This window comes from Cricetulus griseus, chromosome 2 (genome assembly GCF_003668045.3).
Source record: "Cricetulus griseus strain 17A/GY chromosome 2, alternate assembly CriGri-PICRH-1.0, whole genome shotgun sequence".
NCBI lineage: Eukaryota > Metazoa > Chordata > Mammalia > Rodentia > Cricetidae > Cricetulus > Cricetulus griseus.
The window spans coordinates 58876480-58895770 of NC_048595.1; the positions used below are offsets into that span (position 1 = coordinate 58876480).

The following is a 19291-nucleotide window of genomic DNA, read 5'->3' on the forward strand; positions in this document are numbered from 1 at the left end:
GGTCTCGGATTTCGCGGACCACCCCTGGAGCCCTGCTAAGCCCTCTTTCTGCCTGCCCGGTTCTCCACCTCGGATCCATCCCTGGAAAACAGAACAGAGCTTGGCGGTCCCGATTCGCGTCTGTGATAGTAGTATGTGGGAGGCTGAGGCGAGAGCAGCTAGAGGCCCGCTTGCTTTACAAAGAAATAAAAGGAAATAATGCTTTTAAGAATGTCAGCTTTTTTTTTAAAAAAACAGAGAACCGCCTTCCCCTGTCCCCAAATTCCATTTCGGCTTCTATTTCTATATCATTTTACAAAAAGAAAAGTGTTTTGAAATCAGCTCTGTTTCCTGTGAGCAGCGCTCTGGTGCTCCACCCCACCCTCCTCTGCCCGGTACTGTTGACGTAATAACAGCCATTTAGCGAAATAAGAAAGTTCAAAATGTTATTGACTCTTCTAAAAATTCTGACAAAATTGTAGATCCAAGACTCTTAACGAAAAAAAATAGTTTTTATCCGCTCATTCCGTCAACATTTATTATTAGGACAACGTGCCGGAGACTAACGAATCCTCACACAAAAAATACGAGACTAGGCATTTTTACAGTTTCACTGAGTCACAGACAACATTATTTCTGTTACTTTTGTTTCGTATACCTCCTACCATAGACAAAAAAGACCGGATCTCAGAAACAAGATTTCTCAAACAAAAACCGCGTCTTAAGAATGATGAGGTGTGTGTAAGACGGTGGACGGGAATTCTAGGGAGCCTGGGTTTGCACACTTAGCCTTTGGTCATTACCTGACCACAGTTAGCAAAGTAGTTCGAGTTTTTTGCTGAAGTAGCAAAGCAGACCCCGTCATCTCACGCCTCCTTTGCCGGTTGGGCACGGAGGGCTACGGGAACCCTATTTTTTAAATGTACAATAAGAAGCTCAAGGTGTCACACGTCTGTACTCCCTATACCCCAGTCCACTAGAATCCTGAGGCAGGAGAAGTGTGAGTTCCAGACCAACCTGGGCTACATAGTGAAACTCCAAGATCTCATGGAGGGAGATCACAAATGACATTGTTGTTGTTGTACAAAGGACATCCTCATCTAGTCTCAACACATTTCCGTGACCACTTCATGATCCCTTTCTCCAACTATAGGGCGCTCCCTCCCTACTTCTGCCTCGAGGAACTCGAGGTTCCTTACTCACAACCTCCGGTAAGTAGGCCTGGAATTCCGGGCTCAGCACAGCTGCCCACCGAACCCGGCAGTGGAAATCTGCTTTGAGCCTCCTTGGAGCCTGAGAGCTCAACACACACACCCGGGAGCAGCTGCGGGCGGAGCAGGGAAAAGCTAGTGTTAACTAGAGCTCTGGGGAGGAAGAGGCAGCGCGCAGACCCAGCGAAACTTCAGAACCAGTATGACTCAGCAGAGGCTGTACCTTGGGTAAAGCCACCCGAGAAAGAGGAATTCTGGAGTTTTTCTAGCCGTGAGTTGGAGACCCTGGAGGGGGTCCCTCCATCTCTGCATGGCCTCAGACACCCGCCCCTTCACTCCCTTCCAGATGAGGAAACGCTTTGCACACAGCTACTTAACGAAGGAACTTTTAGATTCGTCTGCCTATAACCTCGCAAGTCATCAAGGCTGATATATATGTATAATATATATGTATATATATTATGTTAACTAGATTTTATGATTTGCCAAACCAATGCAAATAGTGAGGACAGATAGATTTGGCTTTAGAAACCAAGCATCAGTCTTTACAGACAAACCCTCAGAGAAAAGAGGGCACCAGATTTCATTCAGGACCTCTGGGAGAGCAGCCAGTGCGCTTAACCTCTGAGCCATCTCTCCAGCCCCCTGCATCTGTGTTTTGCTACCAATTTTTAAACCAATTATGTAAATTAACTAACAAAATTAAAATAACACAAGTGAAACAGTGCTGAAAGGGAGATTTTCTAGAGATGACTACTACATTCCATTTGGTGAGATTTCTATAACTGTCAAATTGCATTAACACAAAAAGAAAGAGAAAACAACAGTCAAATACTGACACACCCAAACCTCAGGCTCCTCATTTGAAAAATGGGTACAAAGCAGCTACTTTAAGGCAGATGTTTAGGTTGGATACACATTTTGGAGAAGTACACACATGGACATACTTCTGTGACAGACTTTGAACCGGAAGAATTTAGAATACCTGTATATATCTGCCCACCAGTTCAGGATTCAATTTTCACTGCAAGTCTTCTTTTTGGACCCTACTAAATGACTACTTCCTGCCAGGGACTATGAGTGCTTGGATATAATGGTAAGCAAGAAAAAGCTGTCGTCCTTCAGAAGTACTACACAGATTATGCAAGAATGTATTTGCAGTTGAACAATGCAGAATAGAATTATTTTTCTTCGTTGCTATTCCCAGAGACATTGTTAAAGTGGATGAATTCTTCATGGTGTATGGCTCTGTCTGGTGCATTTTATTTCCTTTGAAATAGCATTACACAGTATGTACTCTTTGGTAACTGGCTGTTTTAGGGTTATCATTGCCTTGATAACACCATGACCAATGGCAAGGTGGGGAGGAAAGGGTTTTTATTTGGTTCACACATTTACATTATAGTCCATCATAGAAGGAAGCCAGGTCAAGAACTCAAACAGGGCAGGAACCTGGAGGTAGGAGCTGGTGCAGAGTCCATGGAGGAGAGCTGCTTACTGGCTTGATCTCCGTGGCTTCTCGGCCTGCTTTCTTTTCTTTTCTTCCTTCCTTCCTTCCTCCCTTCCTTCCTTCCTTCCTTCCTTCCTTTCTTTCTTTCTTTTAGATTTTTTTATTAGAATTAGAAACAAGATTGTTTTACATGACAATCCCAGTTCCCTTCTCCCTCCTGTCCTCCCCTACCACCCCCCAACTAAAACCCTACCTATCACATACCCTTTCTTCTATTTTTCCCCTAACTCAACCTTTCTGCTCTCTCATGAACTCTGCATCCTTCCTCTTCCCTTCTCATTCTCATAGCTCCCTGCCCCCTCTCAATTTGCTCAGGGGATCTTGACCCTTTCCCCTTCTCCAGTGGACCAGTTATGTCTCTCTAAGGGTCCTCCTTGTTTACTATCAGCCTGCTTTCTTATAGAACCCAGGACTGCCAGACCAGAGGTGTCACCATCCACAATGAGCCCTCCCCTACCAACCTCTAGTTAAGAAAATGCCCTACAGACTTGCCTGCAGCCCAATCTTATGGATGCATTTTCTCAATTGAGTTTCCCTCCTCTCTGATTGCTATAGGTTGTGTCAACTTGACATAAAACTAACCAGCACACTGACTAAAACACCCAATATGTCTTGGAGCTTTTTTTTTCAAGACTTTTTTTCAGAAAAATTCTTCATCTTTTAAACTTTATCAGGAAAGTTATCATTGTCTCTCTCTGTTGTGGAATTATCTGTTTTCCTCTTATAAATACTGTTCTTGAATTAAAAGGACTTTTCTAATCATATTTAGATCTTATAATCTAGGGTAACATCCTTATTTCAAGATCCATGGCTTAATTACATCTTTGGAAGCCTCTTTTTCCATGCAGTCACTTGTTCCAGGGATTTAGATGCAGATAACTTTGAAGTCTGAAATATTAGAAAATTATGCAGGTTGTCCAGGTCAGCCCAATGCCATCACAACAATCCTTAGAGGTAGGAGAGGAAGACAATCAGAGAGAATAATATGAGACAGCCCAACATAGATGAATTTTAAAATGTAGGAAGAAGGGGATAAGCTGAAGAACACAAGTAACCTTTAAAATATGGAAAATAACTATTCCCAGACCCTCAGAAAGAATATGTGTTATCTATACATTGATTTGCAGTCCAGTAAGATCTATTTTGCACTTGTGAACTCCAGGACTGTAAGAATTACATTCGCTTTGTCTTAAATGTTTTCATATTTTAGAATATTCATTGTGGTCACAGCAGGAAACTAACACAGAAGAGAAGGGGTCTATGCTCGTCATCTAATAGTGATCCCCAGTAACTTCCTCTCCTATCATCTCCTATTTGAGTGTATGAGAACATCATCTATCATTAGGTGATTGGTAAATACAACAGCTAGGTACTGTCTCACATGCAATAGAATAGCCAAAGTCTAAAACCCTAGCAAACATCACATCTGAGTAAGTGTGCAGCATCACCACTGGTGGGAACACAGAACCTGTAGTTACTTTGGAAGGCAACTTGACAGTTTAGCAATTACATATATCTGTAAATAATTGACTGCCAAATATTGACAGCAACCAAGATTTCCTTGTTTAACAGACAAACTAATGCATCCATTCACTGGAATACCATTTAGCAGTACAAAGAAACAAGTTGTTAACCCACAAAAAGATGTAGAAGAGCTTTAGTGGGTAATGATAAATGAAAGAAGCCACTCTGCAGTGGCTGCCAGAAGAAAGAATTGCTGATGTTGTAAATTTGGATTCCAGTCACACTGAGTGATAGCCACAAGTCAGTAAACAATATGTGTTTTGTTTGTTTGAGGCTTTGTTGTTGTTGAGTCAGGGATTCCTTATATAGTCAAGGTTGACTTTGAACTCATTATCCCTCCTTAAGTTTCCATGCTCTAGGATTTCAGTTCTACACTGGCTTGCCCACTAGCAATACCATTTCTAGCATTTAGGACTAATGGTTCACAAGTAAAGCACCAAGTAGCACTGAGAAAGGGAGCCTTCATTCTGATGACTTCTTTATCCCTGGTTTTCTATCTTTGTGTTAACCCTCACTTTGGCCTAATCTCTAAGGTATCTCCCATTAGAAGAAAAATGCCCCTTTCTGAGAAATTTTCTCCAAAAACCCAGAAATCTAGCTGAGTCATTCACAACATTTGTGAATTGGAGATATGGGTTTTAGACATGTAGCCATTTCGATAAAATCCTTCCACCATTTAAATAGCTGTACAATAAACCCTGTGAAACCAGATCTACATAGTAAGATGGAGAAAAAGGAAATGTGTCCCTTGTCCTAAGGCATATGTAGTCTGATATGGGAGACAGTTGTAAATGCCCAAAAATCTACACAAGCGGCACATCATGATCTGAGACCACGTGAACCGGTCCATGTGCTATAGGATGCTAAGGGCCAGGCATGGGCATGGGAAAGCTGCAGACTGGGAGGAAGAACACGATCACCATGTCGGAGTCATGGAAGCAGAACTGAACAGACATGGGGAAAGTTGGAGTCAGAACTCTACCGCTATCATCATCATCATCATCATCATCATCATCATCATCATCATCATTCATGTTGTGGTTCTGTGGAGCGACCCTAGGACTGCACAGAGTAGAGCTACTACTCTGCCCAATCTCTAAGGGCTTCCCACATATAACACTCACATTTTTGTCTCTATTTTGCTCACTGTTGCCTTTTCTGAATAGGCCATTGTGCTTTTACTCTTGGTCGACATTCCATCTTGTAACTTTGCAGAAATTTCCGTATCCTTTCTTTTGCTGATGTGCACTTGCACTTGAGCTCACTTTCAGATGGACACTTACACAGATATGTGCTTTAAGACTGTATGCTCACTAAATCATGGAAAGCGTGCCCAAGTTTTCTTTGTTGTTAGTTTGTTTTAAAATCTTTTTTCTTTCCTTTTTTAAAAAATAGCTTTTTTAAATTTTAAGTGCATTGGTATTTTGTCTGCATATTTGTGTGAGGGTGTCATATCTTAGAGTCACAGGCAGTTTTGAGTCACCATGTGAGTGCTGGGAATTGAACCTGGGTCCTCTGGAAGAGCAACCTCTCCAACCCTGTTTGTTGAAACATGGTCTTAGTATGCATTTCAGAATGACTGTGAACTTAAGATGCCTCGTACTCAAGCCAGGCGTTGGTGGCACACACCTTTAATCCCAGCACTCGGGAGGCAGAGGCAGGCGGATCTCTGTGAGTTCTAGGCCAGCCTGGTCTCCAGAGCGAGTGCCAGGATAGTTTCCAAAGCTACACAGAGAAACCCTGTCTCGGAAAAACAAACAAAACAAACAAACAAAAAAAGATGCCTCTTACTCTCACCATTTCTTGATGGCTAGGGTCCCAAGTGTACAACACCATGTCTGCCTCTGCACACATTGTTAATATCTAAATCTCTGTGAATCATTTCTGTGAATTCCCATACGTGTTGGCACCATATGGTATATATATATTTTTAAGATTCATTTATTTATTTATTATGTATACACTTTTCAGTCTGCATATATGCCTGCGGGCCAGAAGAGGGCACCAGATCTCATTACAGATGGTTGTGAGCCACCATGTGGTGGCTGGGAATTGAACTCAGGACCCCTGGAACAGCAGTGCTCTTAACCTCTGAGCCATCTCTCCATCCCCACGTGGTATATTTTTAAAACTTGTTATAAACTTCGTAAAGTGTTAGTCTTTGAAAACTTATTTGTAAAAATAGCTGGAGGACTACTATAAAGCTGCTTGTAAGTGTATTTCCCACTCAGGACTAACTCAAGTGAATTTTGCTTCAGGTATTCCATGACTCACTGTACAAAGTGGATCTGGGCTGCAGATATCTGGACAGGCCAATTTGTTTCTAACTCCCTCTTGCCTGGAGGGTACAATTTATCTGCTGTATACTGGAAGAATCTTGTCAGACATCTTGCCTGGATAAGGTCTTGGCTTTAGCTCCACCTCTTTCCTTCACTAGGCCACTGATACAAAAGTGAATAGCAGGCTGAAGCACTAAGATTGTGGCAAGTTCAAGGCTAGCCTGAGCTACTATGACCACAGCAAGGCCCATGGTAAAGCCACAAAGATAGCCTGTCATACAAAAGAAGAGATAAAGAAGGAAGGAGGGAAGGAAAGGAGGGAGAGAGGGAGGGAGGGAAGAAGGGAGGGAGGAAGACTCCACCAAAGAAAAGAAAAAAGAAAAGAAGGGAAGGAGAGTTGAGGGGAGGGGGCAGGGAGAGGAAAGGAGAGAAAAGAGAAAAGAGAAGAGAAGAAAGGAAAGGAATAAAGAAAAGAAAAGGAAAAGAAAAAGAAAAGAAAAGAAAAGAGCAGGTTTTGCAGTTCTTGCTTGTCTGGGTTCCTAGTTTTTCTTTGGCATTTGCCTTAGTCATGGCTTATTAGCTTGTTGCTGTATCAATACATTTTAAATGAGTTTTGAAAATTCTTCAGAGTTATTGCTTACTTGCTTTCTTGATGGAAGAATGATGGAAGTCGCCGGACTCTTACTCTCTGTAAACAAAATCCAATTTAGGTAGTTATTACATAATTCTTGAGCTGTGGTAAAAAAGAGTAAATCTAAGTTTGATCTTCTGCCTTCTAGGCATGAAGTACACACTTTTGTCAGTCAATAGCCTAGCTTTTTGTTAGATTCTGGTTTTATTCTGTCCATATTGGTCTGCATACCCATTGGAATCTTTCTAGCTGGAAAGTAATGGCCCTGGTCTCTAACAGCATGTTCTGTATTTCTTCTTCCAATTTAAAGTTTTCATATAATCTTAGTTCTTTTCTTGTAAACATGTGACTTGTAACCCATGCCAAAACCCCAAATCTCCCTATATAAATATTCTTAGCATCATCCTTCTGTTGATTTTTTTAAAAAGAATTTATTTATTGTGTATACAACATTCTGCTTCCATGTATATCTGCACGCCAGAAGAGGGCACCAGATCTCATAACTAATGGTTGTGAGCCACCATGTGGTTGCTGGGAATTGAACTCAGGACCTCTGGAAGAACAGTCAGTGCTCTTAACCTCTGAGCCATCTCTCCAGCCTCTTCTGTTGATTTTTTTAAAAAAAAAATAGTTGAAGAAAGTGTTTGTCATTGTTTGTTTTTCTGTTGCTGTGATAAACACCATGACCAAAAACAGCATAGGGAGGAAAAGGTTTATTTGGATTATGCTTCCAGTCATAGTTCATCACTGATTGAAGTGAGAGCAGAAACCTAAGTAGGGCCCAAAGAAGGAGAAACGACAGAAGGTTGCTCACTGCCTGGCTCATGCTCAGGTAGCTTTCATAGGCAGCCCAGATCCTCTTGCTTCAGGATGGTGTTGCCTACAGTGGCCTGGGCCCTCCCACATCAATCATCAATCAAGACAATCTGTTATAGACATGCTCACAGGCCAATCTAACCTGGGCAGTTCCTTAAATGAAGTTTGTTCTTCCCAGGCAGCTCTAGGTTGTGTTGAGTTGTCAACAAACATTAAGCAGCACACTTCTTTCTGGTCCTGAAGGGAGTCAATGATCAAACTTCATCTTAATAATAGAAAATTTACTTCTTATGCTTTGTGATCAGACACAATTTCTCATTCTTCTTTTGTTGTTGTTGTTGTTGTTTTTATTTTTGTTGTTCTTTTTCGGGACAGGGTTTCTCTGTGTAGCTTTGGAGGCTATCCTGGCACTTGCTCTATAGACCAGGCTAGTCTTGAACTCATAGATCTGCCTGTCTCTGCCTCCTAAATAAATGCTGGGATTAAGGGCACTCGAAATCACACTTCCTCATTCTTAGGTCTGCATACAGAGAACTTTGCTTTCTCTTAATTTTCTTAAAACTAAATATATTTAGTGATGTTTGAACAATTCTGGAGGTGAATATGGCCTCTTTTACTAGTTACCTGACAGTTCTTATTGTGTAGTAGAAACTTATTGTGTAGTTAGATAGAACTGTTGATCAAGCTTCCATTCTCCCCTTAATTTCTAGTATCCTTTACTTCCTTCTCCCTGAAGGAGTGATCTATATGTCTAAACACACGATATGGCAACAGCTTTAAAAATTCAGGGAGGTCAGCCATACAGTTCAGTTCCTATTTCTGTTCTCATTTGGAGAAGCCAAGATTCTCTATCTGTAGGAGTTTGAAAGTGTAACTGAAATTTCTGGATCTGCTAATTAGTATTTTTAACTAAAGCACTGGCAAATGAAGAACACAGAAAATGTAGTGAATCAGACTCATGGATCAGTTTTGTGAGTACTGAAACCAACAATTTTGGGATTCTGTAAGACAAATAATCAAAGTTGAAAACACTATTCATTTTTTTTGGTTCCATGCATTCTGAGTGACATAACCAGACCCAGAAAGACAAATATGGTATATATTCATTTGTATGTGGATATTAGCTGTTAGGTCAATGGTAACTGTTTCAGTTAAGTTTCTAGTGCTGTGACTAAACACCATGACCAAAAGCATGTCGGAGAGGAAAGGGTTTGTTTGGCTTACATATCACAGTCTATTAAGGGAAGCCTAGACAGCAGCTCAAACATGGCAGGAACCTGGAGGCAGGAGCTGATGCAGAGGAGAGGCATGGGGGGTTGTGCTATTTACTGGCTTTCTCCCCATGGCTTGCGCAGACTGCTTTCTTATAGAATCCATGTAGTAATATAGTATTTATGATTTATTAAAGCTTGCCTGAGGATTCAGAAAGCAAAGTCAGGCACAGCCGGGCGTTGGTGGTGCACACCTTTAATCCCAGCACTCGGGAGGCAGAGGCAGGCAGATCTCTGTGAGTTCGAGGCCAGCCAGAGCAAGTGCCAGGATAGCTCCAAAGCTACACAGAGAAACCCTGTCTCGAAAAACAAACAAACAAACAAACAAAAACAAAACAAAAAAAAAGAAGTCAGGCACACACCTTTAATCCCAGCAGCCAGAAGCTAGGAGGTGGGGGCACAGATCTTTAATCCTAGGACTCAGGATTAAGAGGTAGACAGATCTCTGTGTGTCTAAGGCCATGTATATCTACACAAGATTGATCCAGTCCTAAAGAGAAACAGGTCACACAAAGATGTCTCAGCACCTGCATCACACACCTTTAATCCCAGCACTAGGGGAGGTATATAAAACAGGAACAAGGTGTCAGTATGAGGCATTCTGCCACCTTGAGGATAGGAAGACACTGTAGTCGCAGGATTCTCCAGCCACACTGAGGAAAGGCATGATCCCTTTCAGCCTGCTACTTTGTTTTTCTGATTTTCAGCTTGAAGGGTGAACCCTAATACCAGTCTCTGGGTCTTTAATTTATTCGTGTTACAGTAAGGGACCACCAACCCAGGGAAGGCATCACTCTCATGAGCTGCACACATAAATCACTAATTAAGAAAAGGACTTACAGTAGCCTGACTATAGCCCTATCTTATGGAGACATTGTCTTAATTGAGGTTCCCTTCTCTCAGATGACCCTAGCTTGTGTCAAGTTGATATAAATACACAACAACCAAACTACAATCCATAAAATCATAGAGTTTAGGTATAGAGTAAGGGACTTGGGGTGGTGGTATCATATTTCCCCAGGAAAGGGAAATAGAATAGATAGTTATGGATGGATGGGGGGGGGGGTGACTAGAATGGGAAGGTCAAGTAGAGAGAGGGAGGGAAAAAGGAGAAAGACAGCTAAATTAAGGGCCATTTGAGGGGCAGTCTGGAAACCTAATATAGTAGAAGCTTCCTAACATATATGCACATTTAAAGGCAATATAATTGAAAGTGCCAAATAATGGCAGAGACAGAGCCCCAACTGGTCAACTTTTGTCACCAAATGAAGCTTCTAGTACCAGGATTGGGTTACATATAATTGAGCTGTTGGCTGAAGAGGTTCCATGGGAACCCCCAACAGCCCAGGCTGTTGCCAATTAGTCTCCACAAACTGAGGCAAGGTCCCACTGCTGAAGACAACACCCAGACAACTCATTGAACATAGAGAAGTCAAGCTGGTGTCTACATAGAAGGTTCACCCACACTTGCTAGTCTCTTTGGTACACTTTTGCATACTGCCAAAGAAGAAGCACAAACACCAATCTAGCCACAAATTCCTCTTTGACTTACAATGGTGTCCTGCCTGCAATCGTGGCATAAAGTTTGTGGAAGTAAGCAACTGATATCTGATTTGACTGAAGACCCATTCCACAAGAGGCAACCCATACCTGACATTGCTTGTGTGACCAAGAATCAGAGATTAGATACCTCAGGGACCTGGAGTAAAACCCAACACTGCTGTTCTAAAAAGAAAGAAGGAAGGAAGGAATGAGGGAGGGAGGAAGGGAAGGAAGGAAGGAAAGAAAGAAAGGAGAATGAGAGAAAGGAAGGAAATTCCATGTAGCAATAAAATGACCCCTAATAACAATCTGCTGGACTCATAGATCAGTGCCTTGCTCAGGCATCAGCAAGGGAGTTTCTTCCTGCAGCAGATGGGAACAAATATAGAGACCCACAGGCAGACATTATGAAGGGATTGAGACCTTGGAACACTCAGCCCTAAATGGGATATTTCCACCAAATTCCTCTCCTCAGAGCTCAGGGAACCCTGTGGAAGGGGAGGCAGAAAGAGTGTAAGAACTAGGTCAGATGGAGGATACCAAGGAAATAAGGCCCTCAAAATCAGTATGAGCACAGTTCACATGAATTCACAGGGACTAAGGCAGCCTGCACAAGGCCTCCATGGGTCTGTGCCAGAGCTGAAAGGAAAAGGGGACACATGTATCCATCTCTAACCCAGAAGCAATCTCTAATTGATAACCACTTGGTTACACTAAATGTAAATTTCGTTTCTGCCAAGGGAATCTCACTGGGAAACAAACCAATCTTAAGTGTAGGCTACATGCCCCACAGTAGATGGCCAGCAGAAAATGAACTCAGTGGCATCTTTGGAAGTTTCTGGTCTCATAATGTCATGTCAGGGCTCTTCCTTTTCTTGCCTTGTTTTTGAGTTTTGTTTTTCAAATTTTATCTTATTTTTTTATGTTGTTTTTATTTTTATTTTTTCTTTTCTCCTTTTACCCTATAGGTCCTTTGTGTATATAGTATGGCTTCCAGTTTAGTTTTATGAATGGGATTGCTGTGTGTGAGCAAATGGTTCTCTGTTTCTTATGCCTTCTCTTGGGATCTCCCTTTTGTGTTTATTTTGCTTTTTTGTTCAATTACAACATGTTTTTGTTTTACCATTCTATTAATTATGTTGTTATATTATATAGCTATTCCATAGAAACCTGTTTTTTGAATGAGAGACAGCAAAAGGGTGGACCTGCATGGAAAAGGAGTAGGGAGGACCTGAGAGGAGTAGAGGAAAGGGAAGCTTCCTCAGGATATATTATGTGAGAGAAAAATCTGTTTCCAATTAAAAGCAGAGAAAGAAACAAAAAAAAATGGAGCCTGTGGGAAAAAAAGAAAAACATATGTGATCTTTAACAAAGAAGCCATAAATGTGAGGAATTCAGGGGCCTTAATGAATCTCTGGTAGTGTCATCTAGTTCACAGCTGTCTGTGACGATGGAAACACGCTTTGTATCTGTAAAATACTGTGCCCCAAGTCATATGGGGCTATTTGACATTAGAAAGTGTTTTGTTCTATTTTTGTTTGGGTTGGATATAACCATTGTCACCTTGAATCACAACAGGTCTGATCCCAGCCAAGAGAGCCTGGGGAGAGGGAGGCTCAGAAGACCCAGGCCCTTCCATGATGTTATGGAAGTACTGAATAGTCCCTGCTTGTGTGTTAGCTTCCCACAGTTGTTCAGGGAACTTCTCAGTGACACAGCAGCCTTCTAAACTTCCACACATATGTAAGTAACATCAATTAACTCATTGGTCCATGAAGTTTGACTTGGATTGAATTCTTTCTTTGGCCTCTTGGCATCCTCTCTGAAATGAATAGAGGTTTCTTTAAGCCGTCCCAGGAAGAGTATGCAGATGAAAGGCTTTTAGGTGACCAAGTAACTGAGTTTATATTTAAATTAAGTTAACACAGTCCCCGGTACAGTGTGACTATACAGTCAAAATGTGAAGAACGGATAGGATATAGCAGAAAGGAAATCAGAGAAAGAGGACAAGTCAGATTTCCCATGGTCCTCCACTTCTCAGTTGTTAATTTATGCACATTCTTGTCCTCCTAAAGCTGTGCTCTCTCTAGAATTGATTTCTATTACTCACAACCAAAAATTCTGCATTGGATTCCTAGGGTTGCCCAAACAAGTTCCTACAGAGGCAGTGTTTACTTCATCATAGTCCTGGAGGCTGGAAGATCAAGGCTGTCATAGGTATCATTCTTCTGTGGCTTCTCTCCTTGGCTTCCAGATGGCTATCTTTTCACTTTGCTTTCAGACGGCCCTCTCTCTAACACCCTTGTTGTAACTTCTTGTCATTAAAGGACATCAATATGACTCGATTAGGTTCTGAACCCTTAGTTAAAAATGTTCTTAAAAATATTTTAGGGTTAGGGAAAGATGTCCCCTGCTCCAGCCCCTGTCATCTGTGGTGGGTGAGAAAGCTGATCCTCCTCCCCCTTCTCAGCTGTAGCACTTTGGAAAGTGGTCCCCTCACCTTGCCTGTCAGAGCAGGGGAGCTGACCCTATCGATGGGGGAGGGGGATGCAAGTGAACTGCCCAGAGAATGTAAACATGGAAGATCTGCCCCCACAACTCATCTCCCACATGGTGGTGTAGGGGGAATACCCTCCATTGCTGCCTGTAGTAGGTAGGAGAGGTGTCCCTATCCCTCACCAGCTGCAGCACTTGGGAGAGCGGCTCCTATACCTCACATGGGCAACGCAGTAGAGCTGGTCCTGAAGAAGTAGGTGTGGGAGCGCCGACCCAACCATAAGGATGTAGAAGCAAGAGAACTGGCCCCAGGGGTGAACTGGTGGCAACAATGCTGGAGAACTCACCCTGATGGTGAAGACAGGAGAGAGCTGGCCGTCTGGCTAACCCAGGCCCAGAACCAGGGCTATGAGTTGGTCCACCCCATCTATGACCTGCTGGAGCATGTGAAGGAGGTGGTCCTATGGACCCAAAGCTACAGGGTCTCCACAACAGAGGGCGACAACAGGAAATCCAAGAGGAGTTCCAATTAGGGCTCAGCATCGATAGTGTAGCCAAAACCAGAGTCCTTGAACCAGACCAATGATTCTTTGCAACGAATACATTCAAGTACAGATATATGGATAAAAGAGTCTACTGAATGACTTTCTGTGTCATACCACAGTTTCCATGATGAGATTTTCCTTTTCTTTTTTCTTTTTTTCCTCTTAAATTTTATTTTATTGGGGTAAGGGAGGTTGCATGGGCAGAGGACAGATACAAAGGGACAGAAAATGAATGGGATTTGAGACACATGATGTGAAAAACAGAAAGAATAAATAAAAAGAAAGTTAAAATATTTTAATTATGTGTAGGTGCTTGTGAGTGTGTCTACATGTGAGTACCTGCATGTGAGGCACTGTACCCCCTGGAACTGGAGTTTATAGACAGTTGTGAGCCACCTGATGTGAGTATCAGGAGCCCAGTGCCTAACTGCTGAGCCACCTTTCAGACCAAGAACCCATAATTTTACTTTTTCTCATTTAGCCATAGTGATGTCTTTGGACAGCCTATACCAAATATAGTTACATAGGGGAATCTAACTTTTAACATAAGAATTGTAGGGGAATGCGGTATAGCCCATAACAGATCCCAATGAATATATCTAATTGACTTACCTCTTCCTGTTTTCAACATCTTCATACTTGAGTGGATGAAGAAACCCTGGTAACATGTTGAGTTTGTTGAAGCCCATAGTGAAAGGTTCTGTTTTCAACAGAAGTTCTCTTGATACTCATATGGAATGGGGAGGGAAATGTGCGTTGTCTGTGTGTGAGTTGCTGGGATTCAAAGGCAGACCCTCAAACATGGTAGGCAGTCACTGTACCACTGAGCTGTATCCCACCCAGCATCTACTAATTTGTGTTCTTTTAATCCCATGACATATACACTACAGCCATGGCTTATTTTAGCCTACTAGTTGAATGACATCATCAAATATAGTTGTAAAGCAACATCATTTCTGCCTTACAGATAAAATAGACAAAAGATCAAAAGGGTATATAATAGCATAATTATTTGGAAGTAATGTGTCTAGTATTTGCTACATTTGTTTCTACTGATTTGATTAAATTTTGTATGATTTAAATTTTAGCTGGGCCTGGTTGTGTAGGTTCTTTAATCTCAGCACTTGGCAGGCAGAGGCAGGCAGATCTCTGAGTTCAAGACCAGCCTGGTTTACAAAGCAAATTCCAGAACAGCCATGGCTACACAGAGAAACCCTGTCTAGATAAACAAAAACAAAACAAAAATTTTTAAACTAATGTATGTGTTTAACTACTGGGTTGAAACACTTCTTAAATTTAACATTTGGATCTCACTATCTGGTTTGTTTGTTCCAGCATACTTGTGTAGTTAGTCCCTCTAAATCAAAACATTCTCTCTTTGGGGGCAGAAGGGACCCAAAGATCCAGAAAGTTTACCACATTTTTAAGACTGATGAGTGCCCCCTAAAGTCATACAAACAGTCAATAGCATCAGTGCTGGGAGAGACTCCCCAGTGGAACTGATTTCCAGTTGTGTAATGAACACCTGTGATGTGGTTTTCTAGGCTGTTGAAAGGACTTTGGGCTGGGCAAAGGAGACTTTCTGTCTCCTTGATAGTTTCTGTAGTTTCATTACAACCCCCTAGGCAGTCCATACTATGTCATATTCACTACCCTAATAAGGATAGGCAGCCCTACAGGTTCCCATCTTGCCCAACTAAGTATGACTGCCTGCCTTCACCGTTTGTGTCCTCAGGCAAGACTCGCCAACAGCGGTATGCAGGGTGTGCCTCAACAATGCTTCCACTCCCAGAATATTTTCTTGCATTAGAGAGATGCACGCCATATATTATTGGAGGTAGGGAAGAGAATTGCCCACCAGACAAACCATATTTTTTACACGTACTGTTCTATCCCTACTTCATCATTTGATACCCATATTCTCCAGTGCTTTAGGGAGTCACCACGAATCAAGGTACCCATGGCTTCAGTATCCACCAAAGCTTAAGTATTTTGAACATTAGTAGGGGACTCATAAACTTAACATTGGATCTCTGGTCATTATGTATATATGGTCTTCATTTGTAGGCAACCTTGGCCACTCTACCAGAGGAGCAGCTGAGCTGGTTCCCATTCCCCAGAAGATATTCTTTTTCTGTAGCAGTAGCTGCTGTGGGGATCTCTTGTATACCCTCACCTCCTTCCTTTACCCCATTGCTCCCCTCTTCTGCTCCCTTTACCCCTTTACAGCTGGTCTGGCTGTAAAGATTTCCAGATGCTCACGGACACAGACTTGGTCTTTTCGTCAATTCTTTCCCTGGATACTCCAGGTCAGCACAAATTTGTTTCTGAGTAACCCATTGTCTGCTTTCTTTTTCTCTCTACCCCTCTGCTGTACTTTAATACTTTATGAATCAGATTTATATGTGCATTTGGTAATTCAGGTCTGTCAAAGCCTCCCATAACTCATAAAGATCTTGTCACTCACTAGATCCGACAATGCCACATAAGCCTCACAACAATTCTATATGAATACAATCCCCGATGAATCTGTTTCTTTCCCAGTGAAGTGTGCACAAAGCTTTGCCAATCTCATACTTAACTCCTTCTGTAGGCCTGCTCTTTCTCTGCTGTTTTCTAGAAGCTGATCTTCACAGGTGGAGAGATGTCAGGTTTGATAGCAGAACTAGTCCAGTGGGACTGATTTCCTTCAGACTGCCACAGGTTATGCAGTCTGTGTTTTAGGAGGCATGGAAGGCTATTTATTGTTTCTCCACTTCTGCAGTACAGGCTCTTTCATTGTTCTTTAAGTTTTTCCCAATTCAAACAGTTCAAGTACTGAACACTCTCCAAGTTCTGTGGTTTCTTGTGTAGAGCTATTCTTTTTTTTTTTTTTTTTTTTTTTTTTTTTGGTTTTTCGAGACAGGGTTTCTCTGTGTAGCTTTGGAGCCTATCCTGGCATTCGCTCTGGAGACCAGGCTGGCCTCGAACTCACAGAGATCTGCCTGCCTCTTTCTCCCGAGTGCTGGGATTAAAGGCATGCGCCACCAATGCCCGGCATGTAGAGCTATTCTTTAAGGCCCCGTCTGGAATGGTGATCATGGGTTTTATCTTCTGAATTAAAGGTTGTACCCGAGGAGTATATTGGATCACTTCTCTCTTGCTCTCTTTCTTCTCCGTGTATGGCTCTTCACAGGTTCTATGTCTTCATATTGAGGAAAGGCATTTTTGAGCACAGATCTTGCTTGTTCTCTCGCAGTTGAAGGGACTGCAAATGACTGCAAGCAGGAGAGGGGATGAATGACTCAAAGGCAGCTGAAGCACCAGAAAAGCCCATCTCAGCACTGGTGATGACTCAAGAAAGCCATCACCCTGAAGTTTCTTGTAATTTGCAGGCAGCTCAACAGGTGGAGAGTATCCTGTAGGCAGCTCAGCCAGTCCATGACCTCCTCCCCCAACAATTGTTGACATTGACATCTTTTATAACCTTGGGGTGAGGCCTCATGGATGCTGTAAGCTTCAGCTTTCCTGGACTTTCAGGGTTTATTTACTTAGTCTCCTGCGCCTTCTTCCTCCCTCCTGAAGGGAATACTTCAATTCAGAGGAAATGACTGTACTACAATTGGCTATTATGGGTCTTTTACCTCTTGATATAAAAACTTTGAGAGTTACTTGTAAATATAACAAAATATTTCACTTGCTATTTTATTGTATCTATAATCAAGTTGAGAAAATTGATGTTTTGACCATATTAAGTCTTCTTAAGTATGAAATAAACATGGAATATTCTCAGTTTATACTGCTTTAATATTTGTAAAGGTTTTCTCTCTCTGCATGTGTGTGTGTGTGTGTGAGAGAGAGAGAGAGAGACAGAGACAGAGAGACAGAAGGAGAGAGAGAGAGACAGAGAGAGACAGAAAGAGAGACAGAGAGAGACAGAAAGAGAGACAGAGAGAGAGAGACAGAGAGAGACAGAGAGAGACAGAGAGAGAGAGAAAGAGAGAGAGAGAGAGGTGAGTGCAGGCATGCACATTTCATAGTGCATATGTGGAGGACATGTTCTCTCCCTGTACCATGTTGAGGACAGGACTCTCTTGTCATTTCTGCTATGCGGTGTACTGTAGGCTATCTGTCCCTTGAGCTTTCAAGAGATTTTCCTGTTTCTGCCTCCACTTTTTTTTTTTTTGTAGGAATTACATGTGGGATTACACATGTGCAGTACTACATCCAGCTTTTAAAACAAATCTGTGTTCACAAGATCAGACTAGCTTGTTAGGCTTGTGTGACAGGTACTTTTATCTACTGAGCCATCTTACTGATGCCCTCTTCCCTTACATTTTATGAATTATGTTATATTTTATTACATATTTGTTTGCTTCACTTATAGGGTGCTAGTGTAAATGTTAGCATGTTTGTATTCATATTTCCATTGTTGAATGGCAGTACACAGGAAACCTTGGCTTTCACACATCAGTTCTGCCTCCCACAGCTTTACTATGCCATTTAACTTCCATTTCTTGGTTTATCTTTTCGGGCTTTCCACGTTAGACAATCGTGCTGTCTGTGAACAAATATGTTTTTCCCCCTTACCAATCACTATACATTCTATTTCTTTCCCTTATCTTCTTGGATTTCCTAAAATTTCCATTATGATGTTTAAAAATAGTGTCAAGAACGACCTTCTTCTAGAGACCCCTTCACTTTTCACTGCTGATAGCTATTATTTTCATGTACATTTTTCTTTTTGAAAATAAACTGAATTTTTGAAATTGCCTTATTTGCTGCATTTTACTTTATTATGATTGACACAACTATACAATGGAATTCACGACGACATCCTTATACATGGATAAAAAATGCATCGACTGTGTCTTCCCACCCTTCTGTCCTCTCCCTGCTTCCCCTTGGCCCCCTTTCCAGTCTTTAACATTACCTCCTTTCTTTTTAAATATTGTTTTCTATAATTCAACTTTATTATCTCTCTTTTTAAAATTCTGTATTAGATGTTTTCGTTTATGTGAGTGTTCCGTCTTCATGTGTGAAAGTGTACCACATGCTTTCTTGACGCTTGAGGAGTTCAGACAAGGCATCAGATCCCCTTGAACTGGAGTGACGGATGGCTATGAGCCACCATGTGATTTCTATGAATTGAACCTGGCTCCTCCGGAAGGGCAGCCAGGCTCCCAACTGCTGAGCCATCGCTCCAGCCCAAAGGCACCTCTTTTTAAAAAATATTTATTTCATTTTGAGGCATTGTAATTACATCATTTCTTTTTTTTTCCTTTCATCCAAACTTCTCATTCAACCTTTCTTTGCTTTCTTTCAAATTCATGGCCTCTTTATTCATTAACTGTTGTTTTACACAAGCACACACACACTTAAATACTAAGTGCAACCTGTTCAGTCTGTATAATGTTAGTGTATGTATGTTTTCAGGGCTGAACATTTGTTACTGACATTGATAACCAGTTAGTTTACTCTTCCCTGGGGAAGATTATTTCTCCTTTT

At 41.7% G+C, this 19291-nt stretch overlaps 1 protein-coding gene across 1 annotated transcript in view; it reads left to right on the forward strand.

The window, feature by feature from the left end:
• Positions 1–17079: 17079 nt before the first annotated feature.
• Positions 17080–19291, forward strand: part of LOC113834006 (ATP synthase subunit g, mitochondrial-like) — a 5331-nt gene continuing 3119 nt past the window's right edge. Inside the window, exon 1 of the mRNA XM_035438674.1 lies at positions 17080–17204. Within this exon, the coding sequence (XP_035294565.1) occupies positions 17080–17204 (125 nt within the window). The remainder of the gene's footprint in view (positions 17205–19291) is intronic.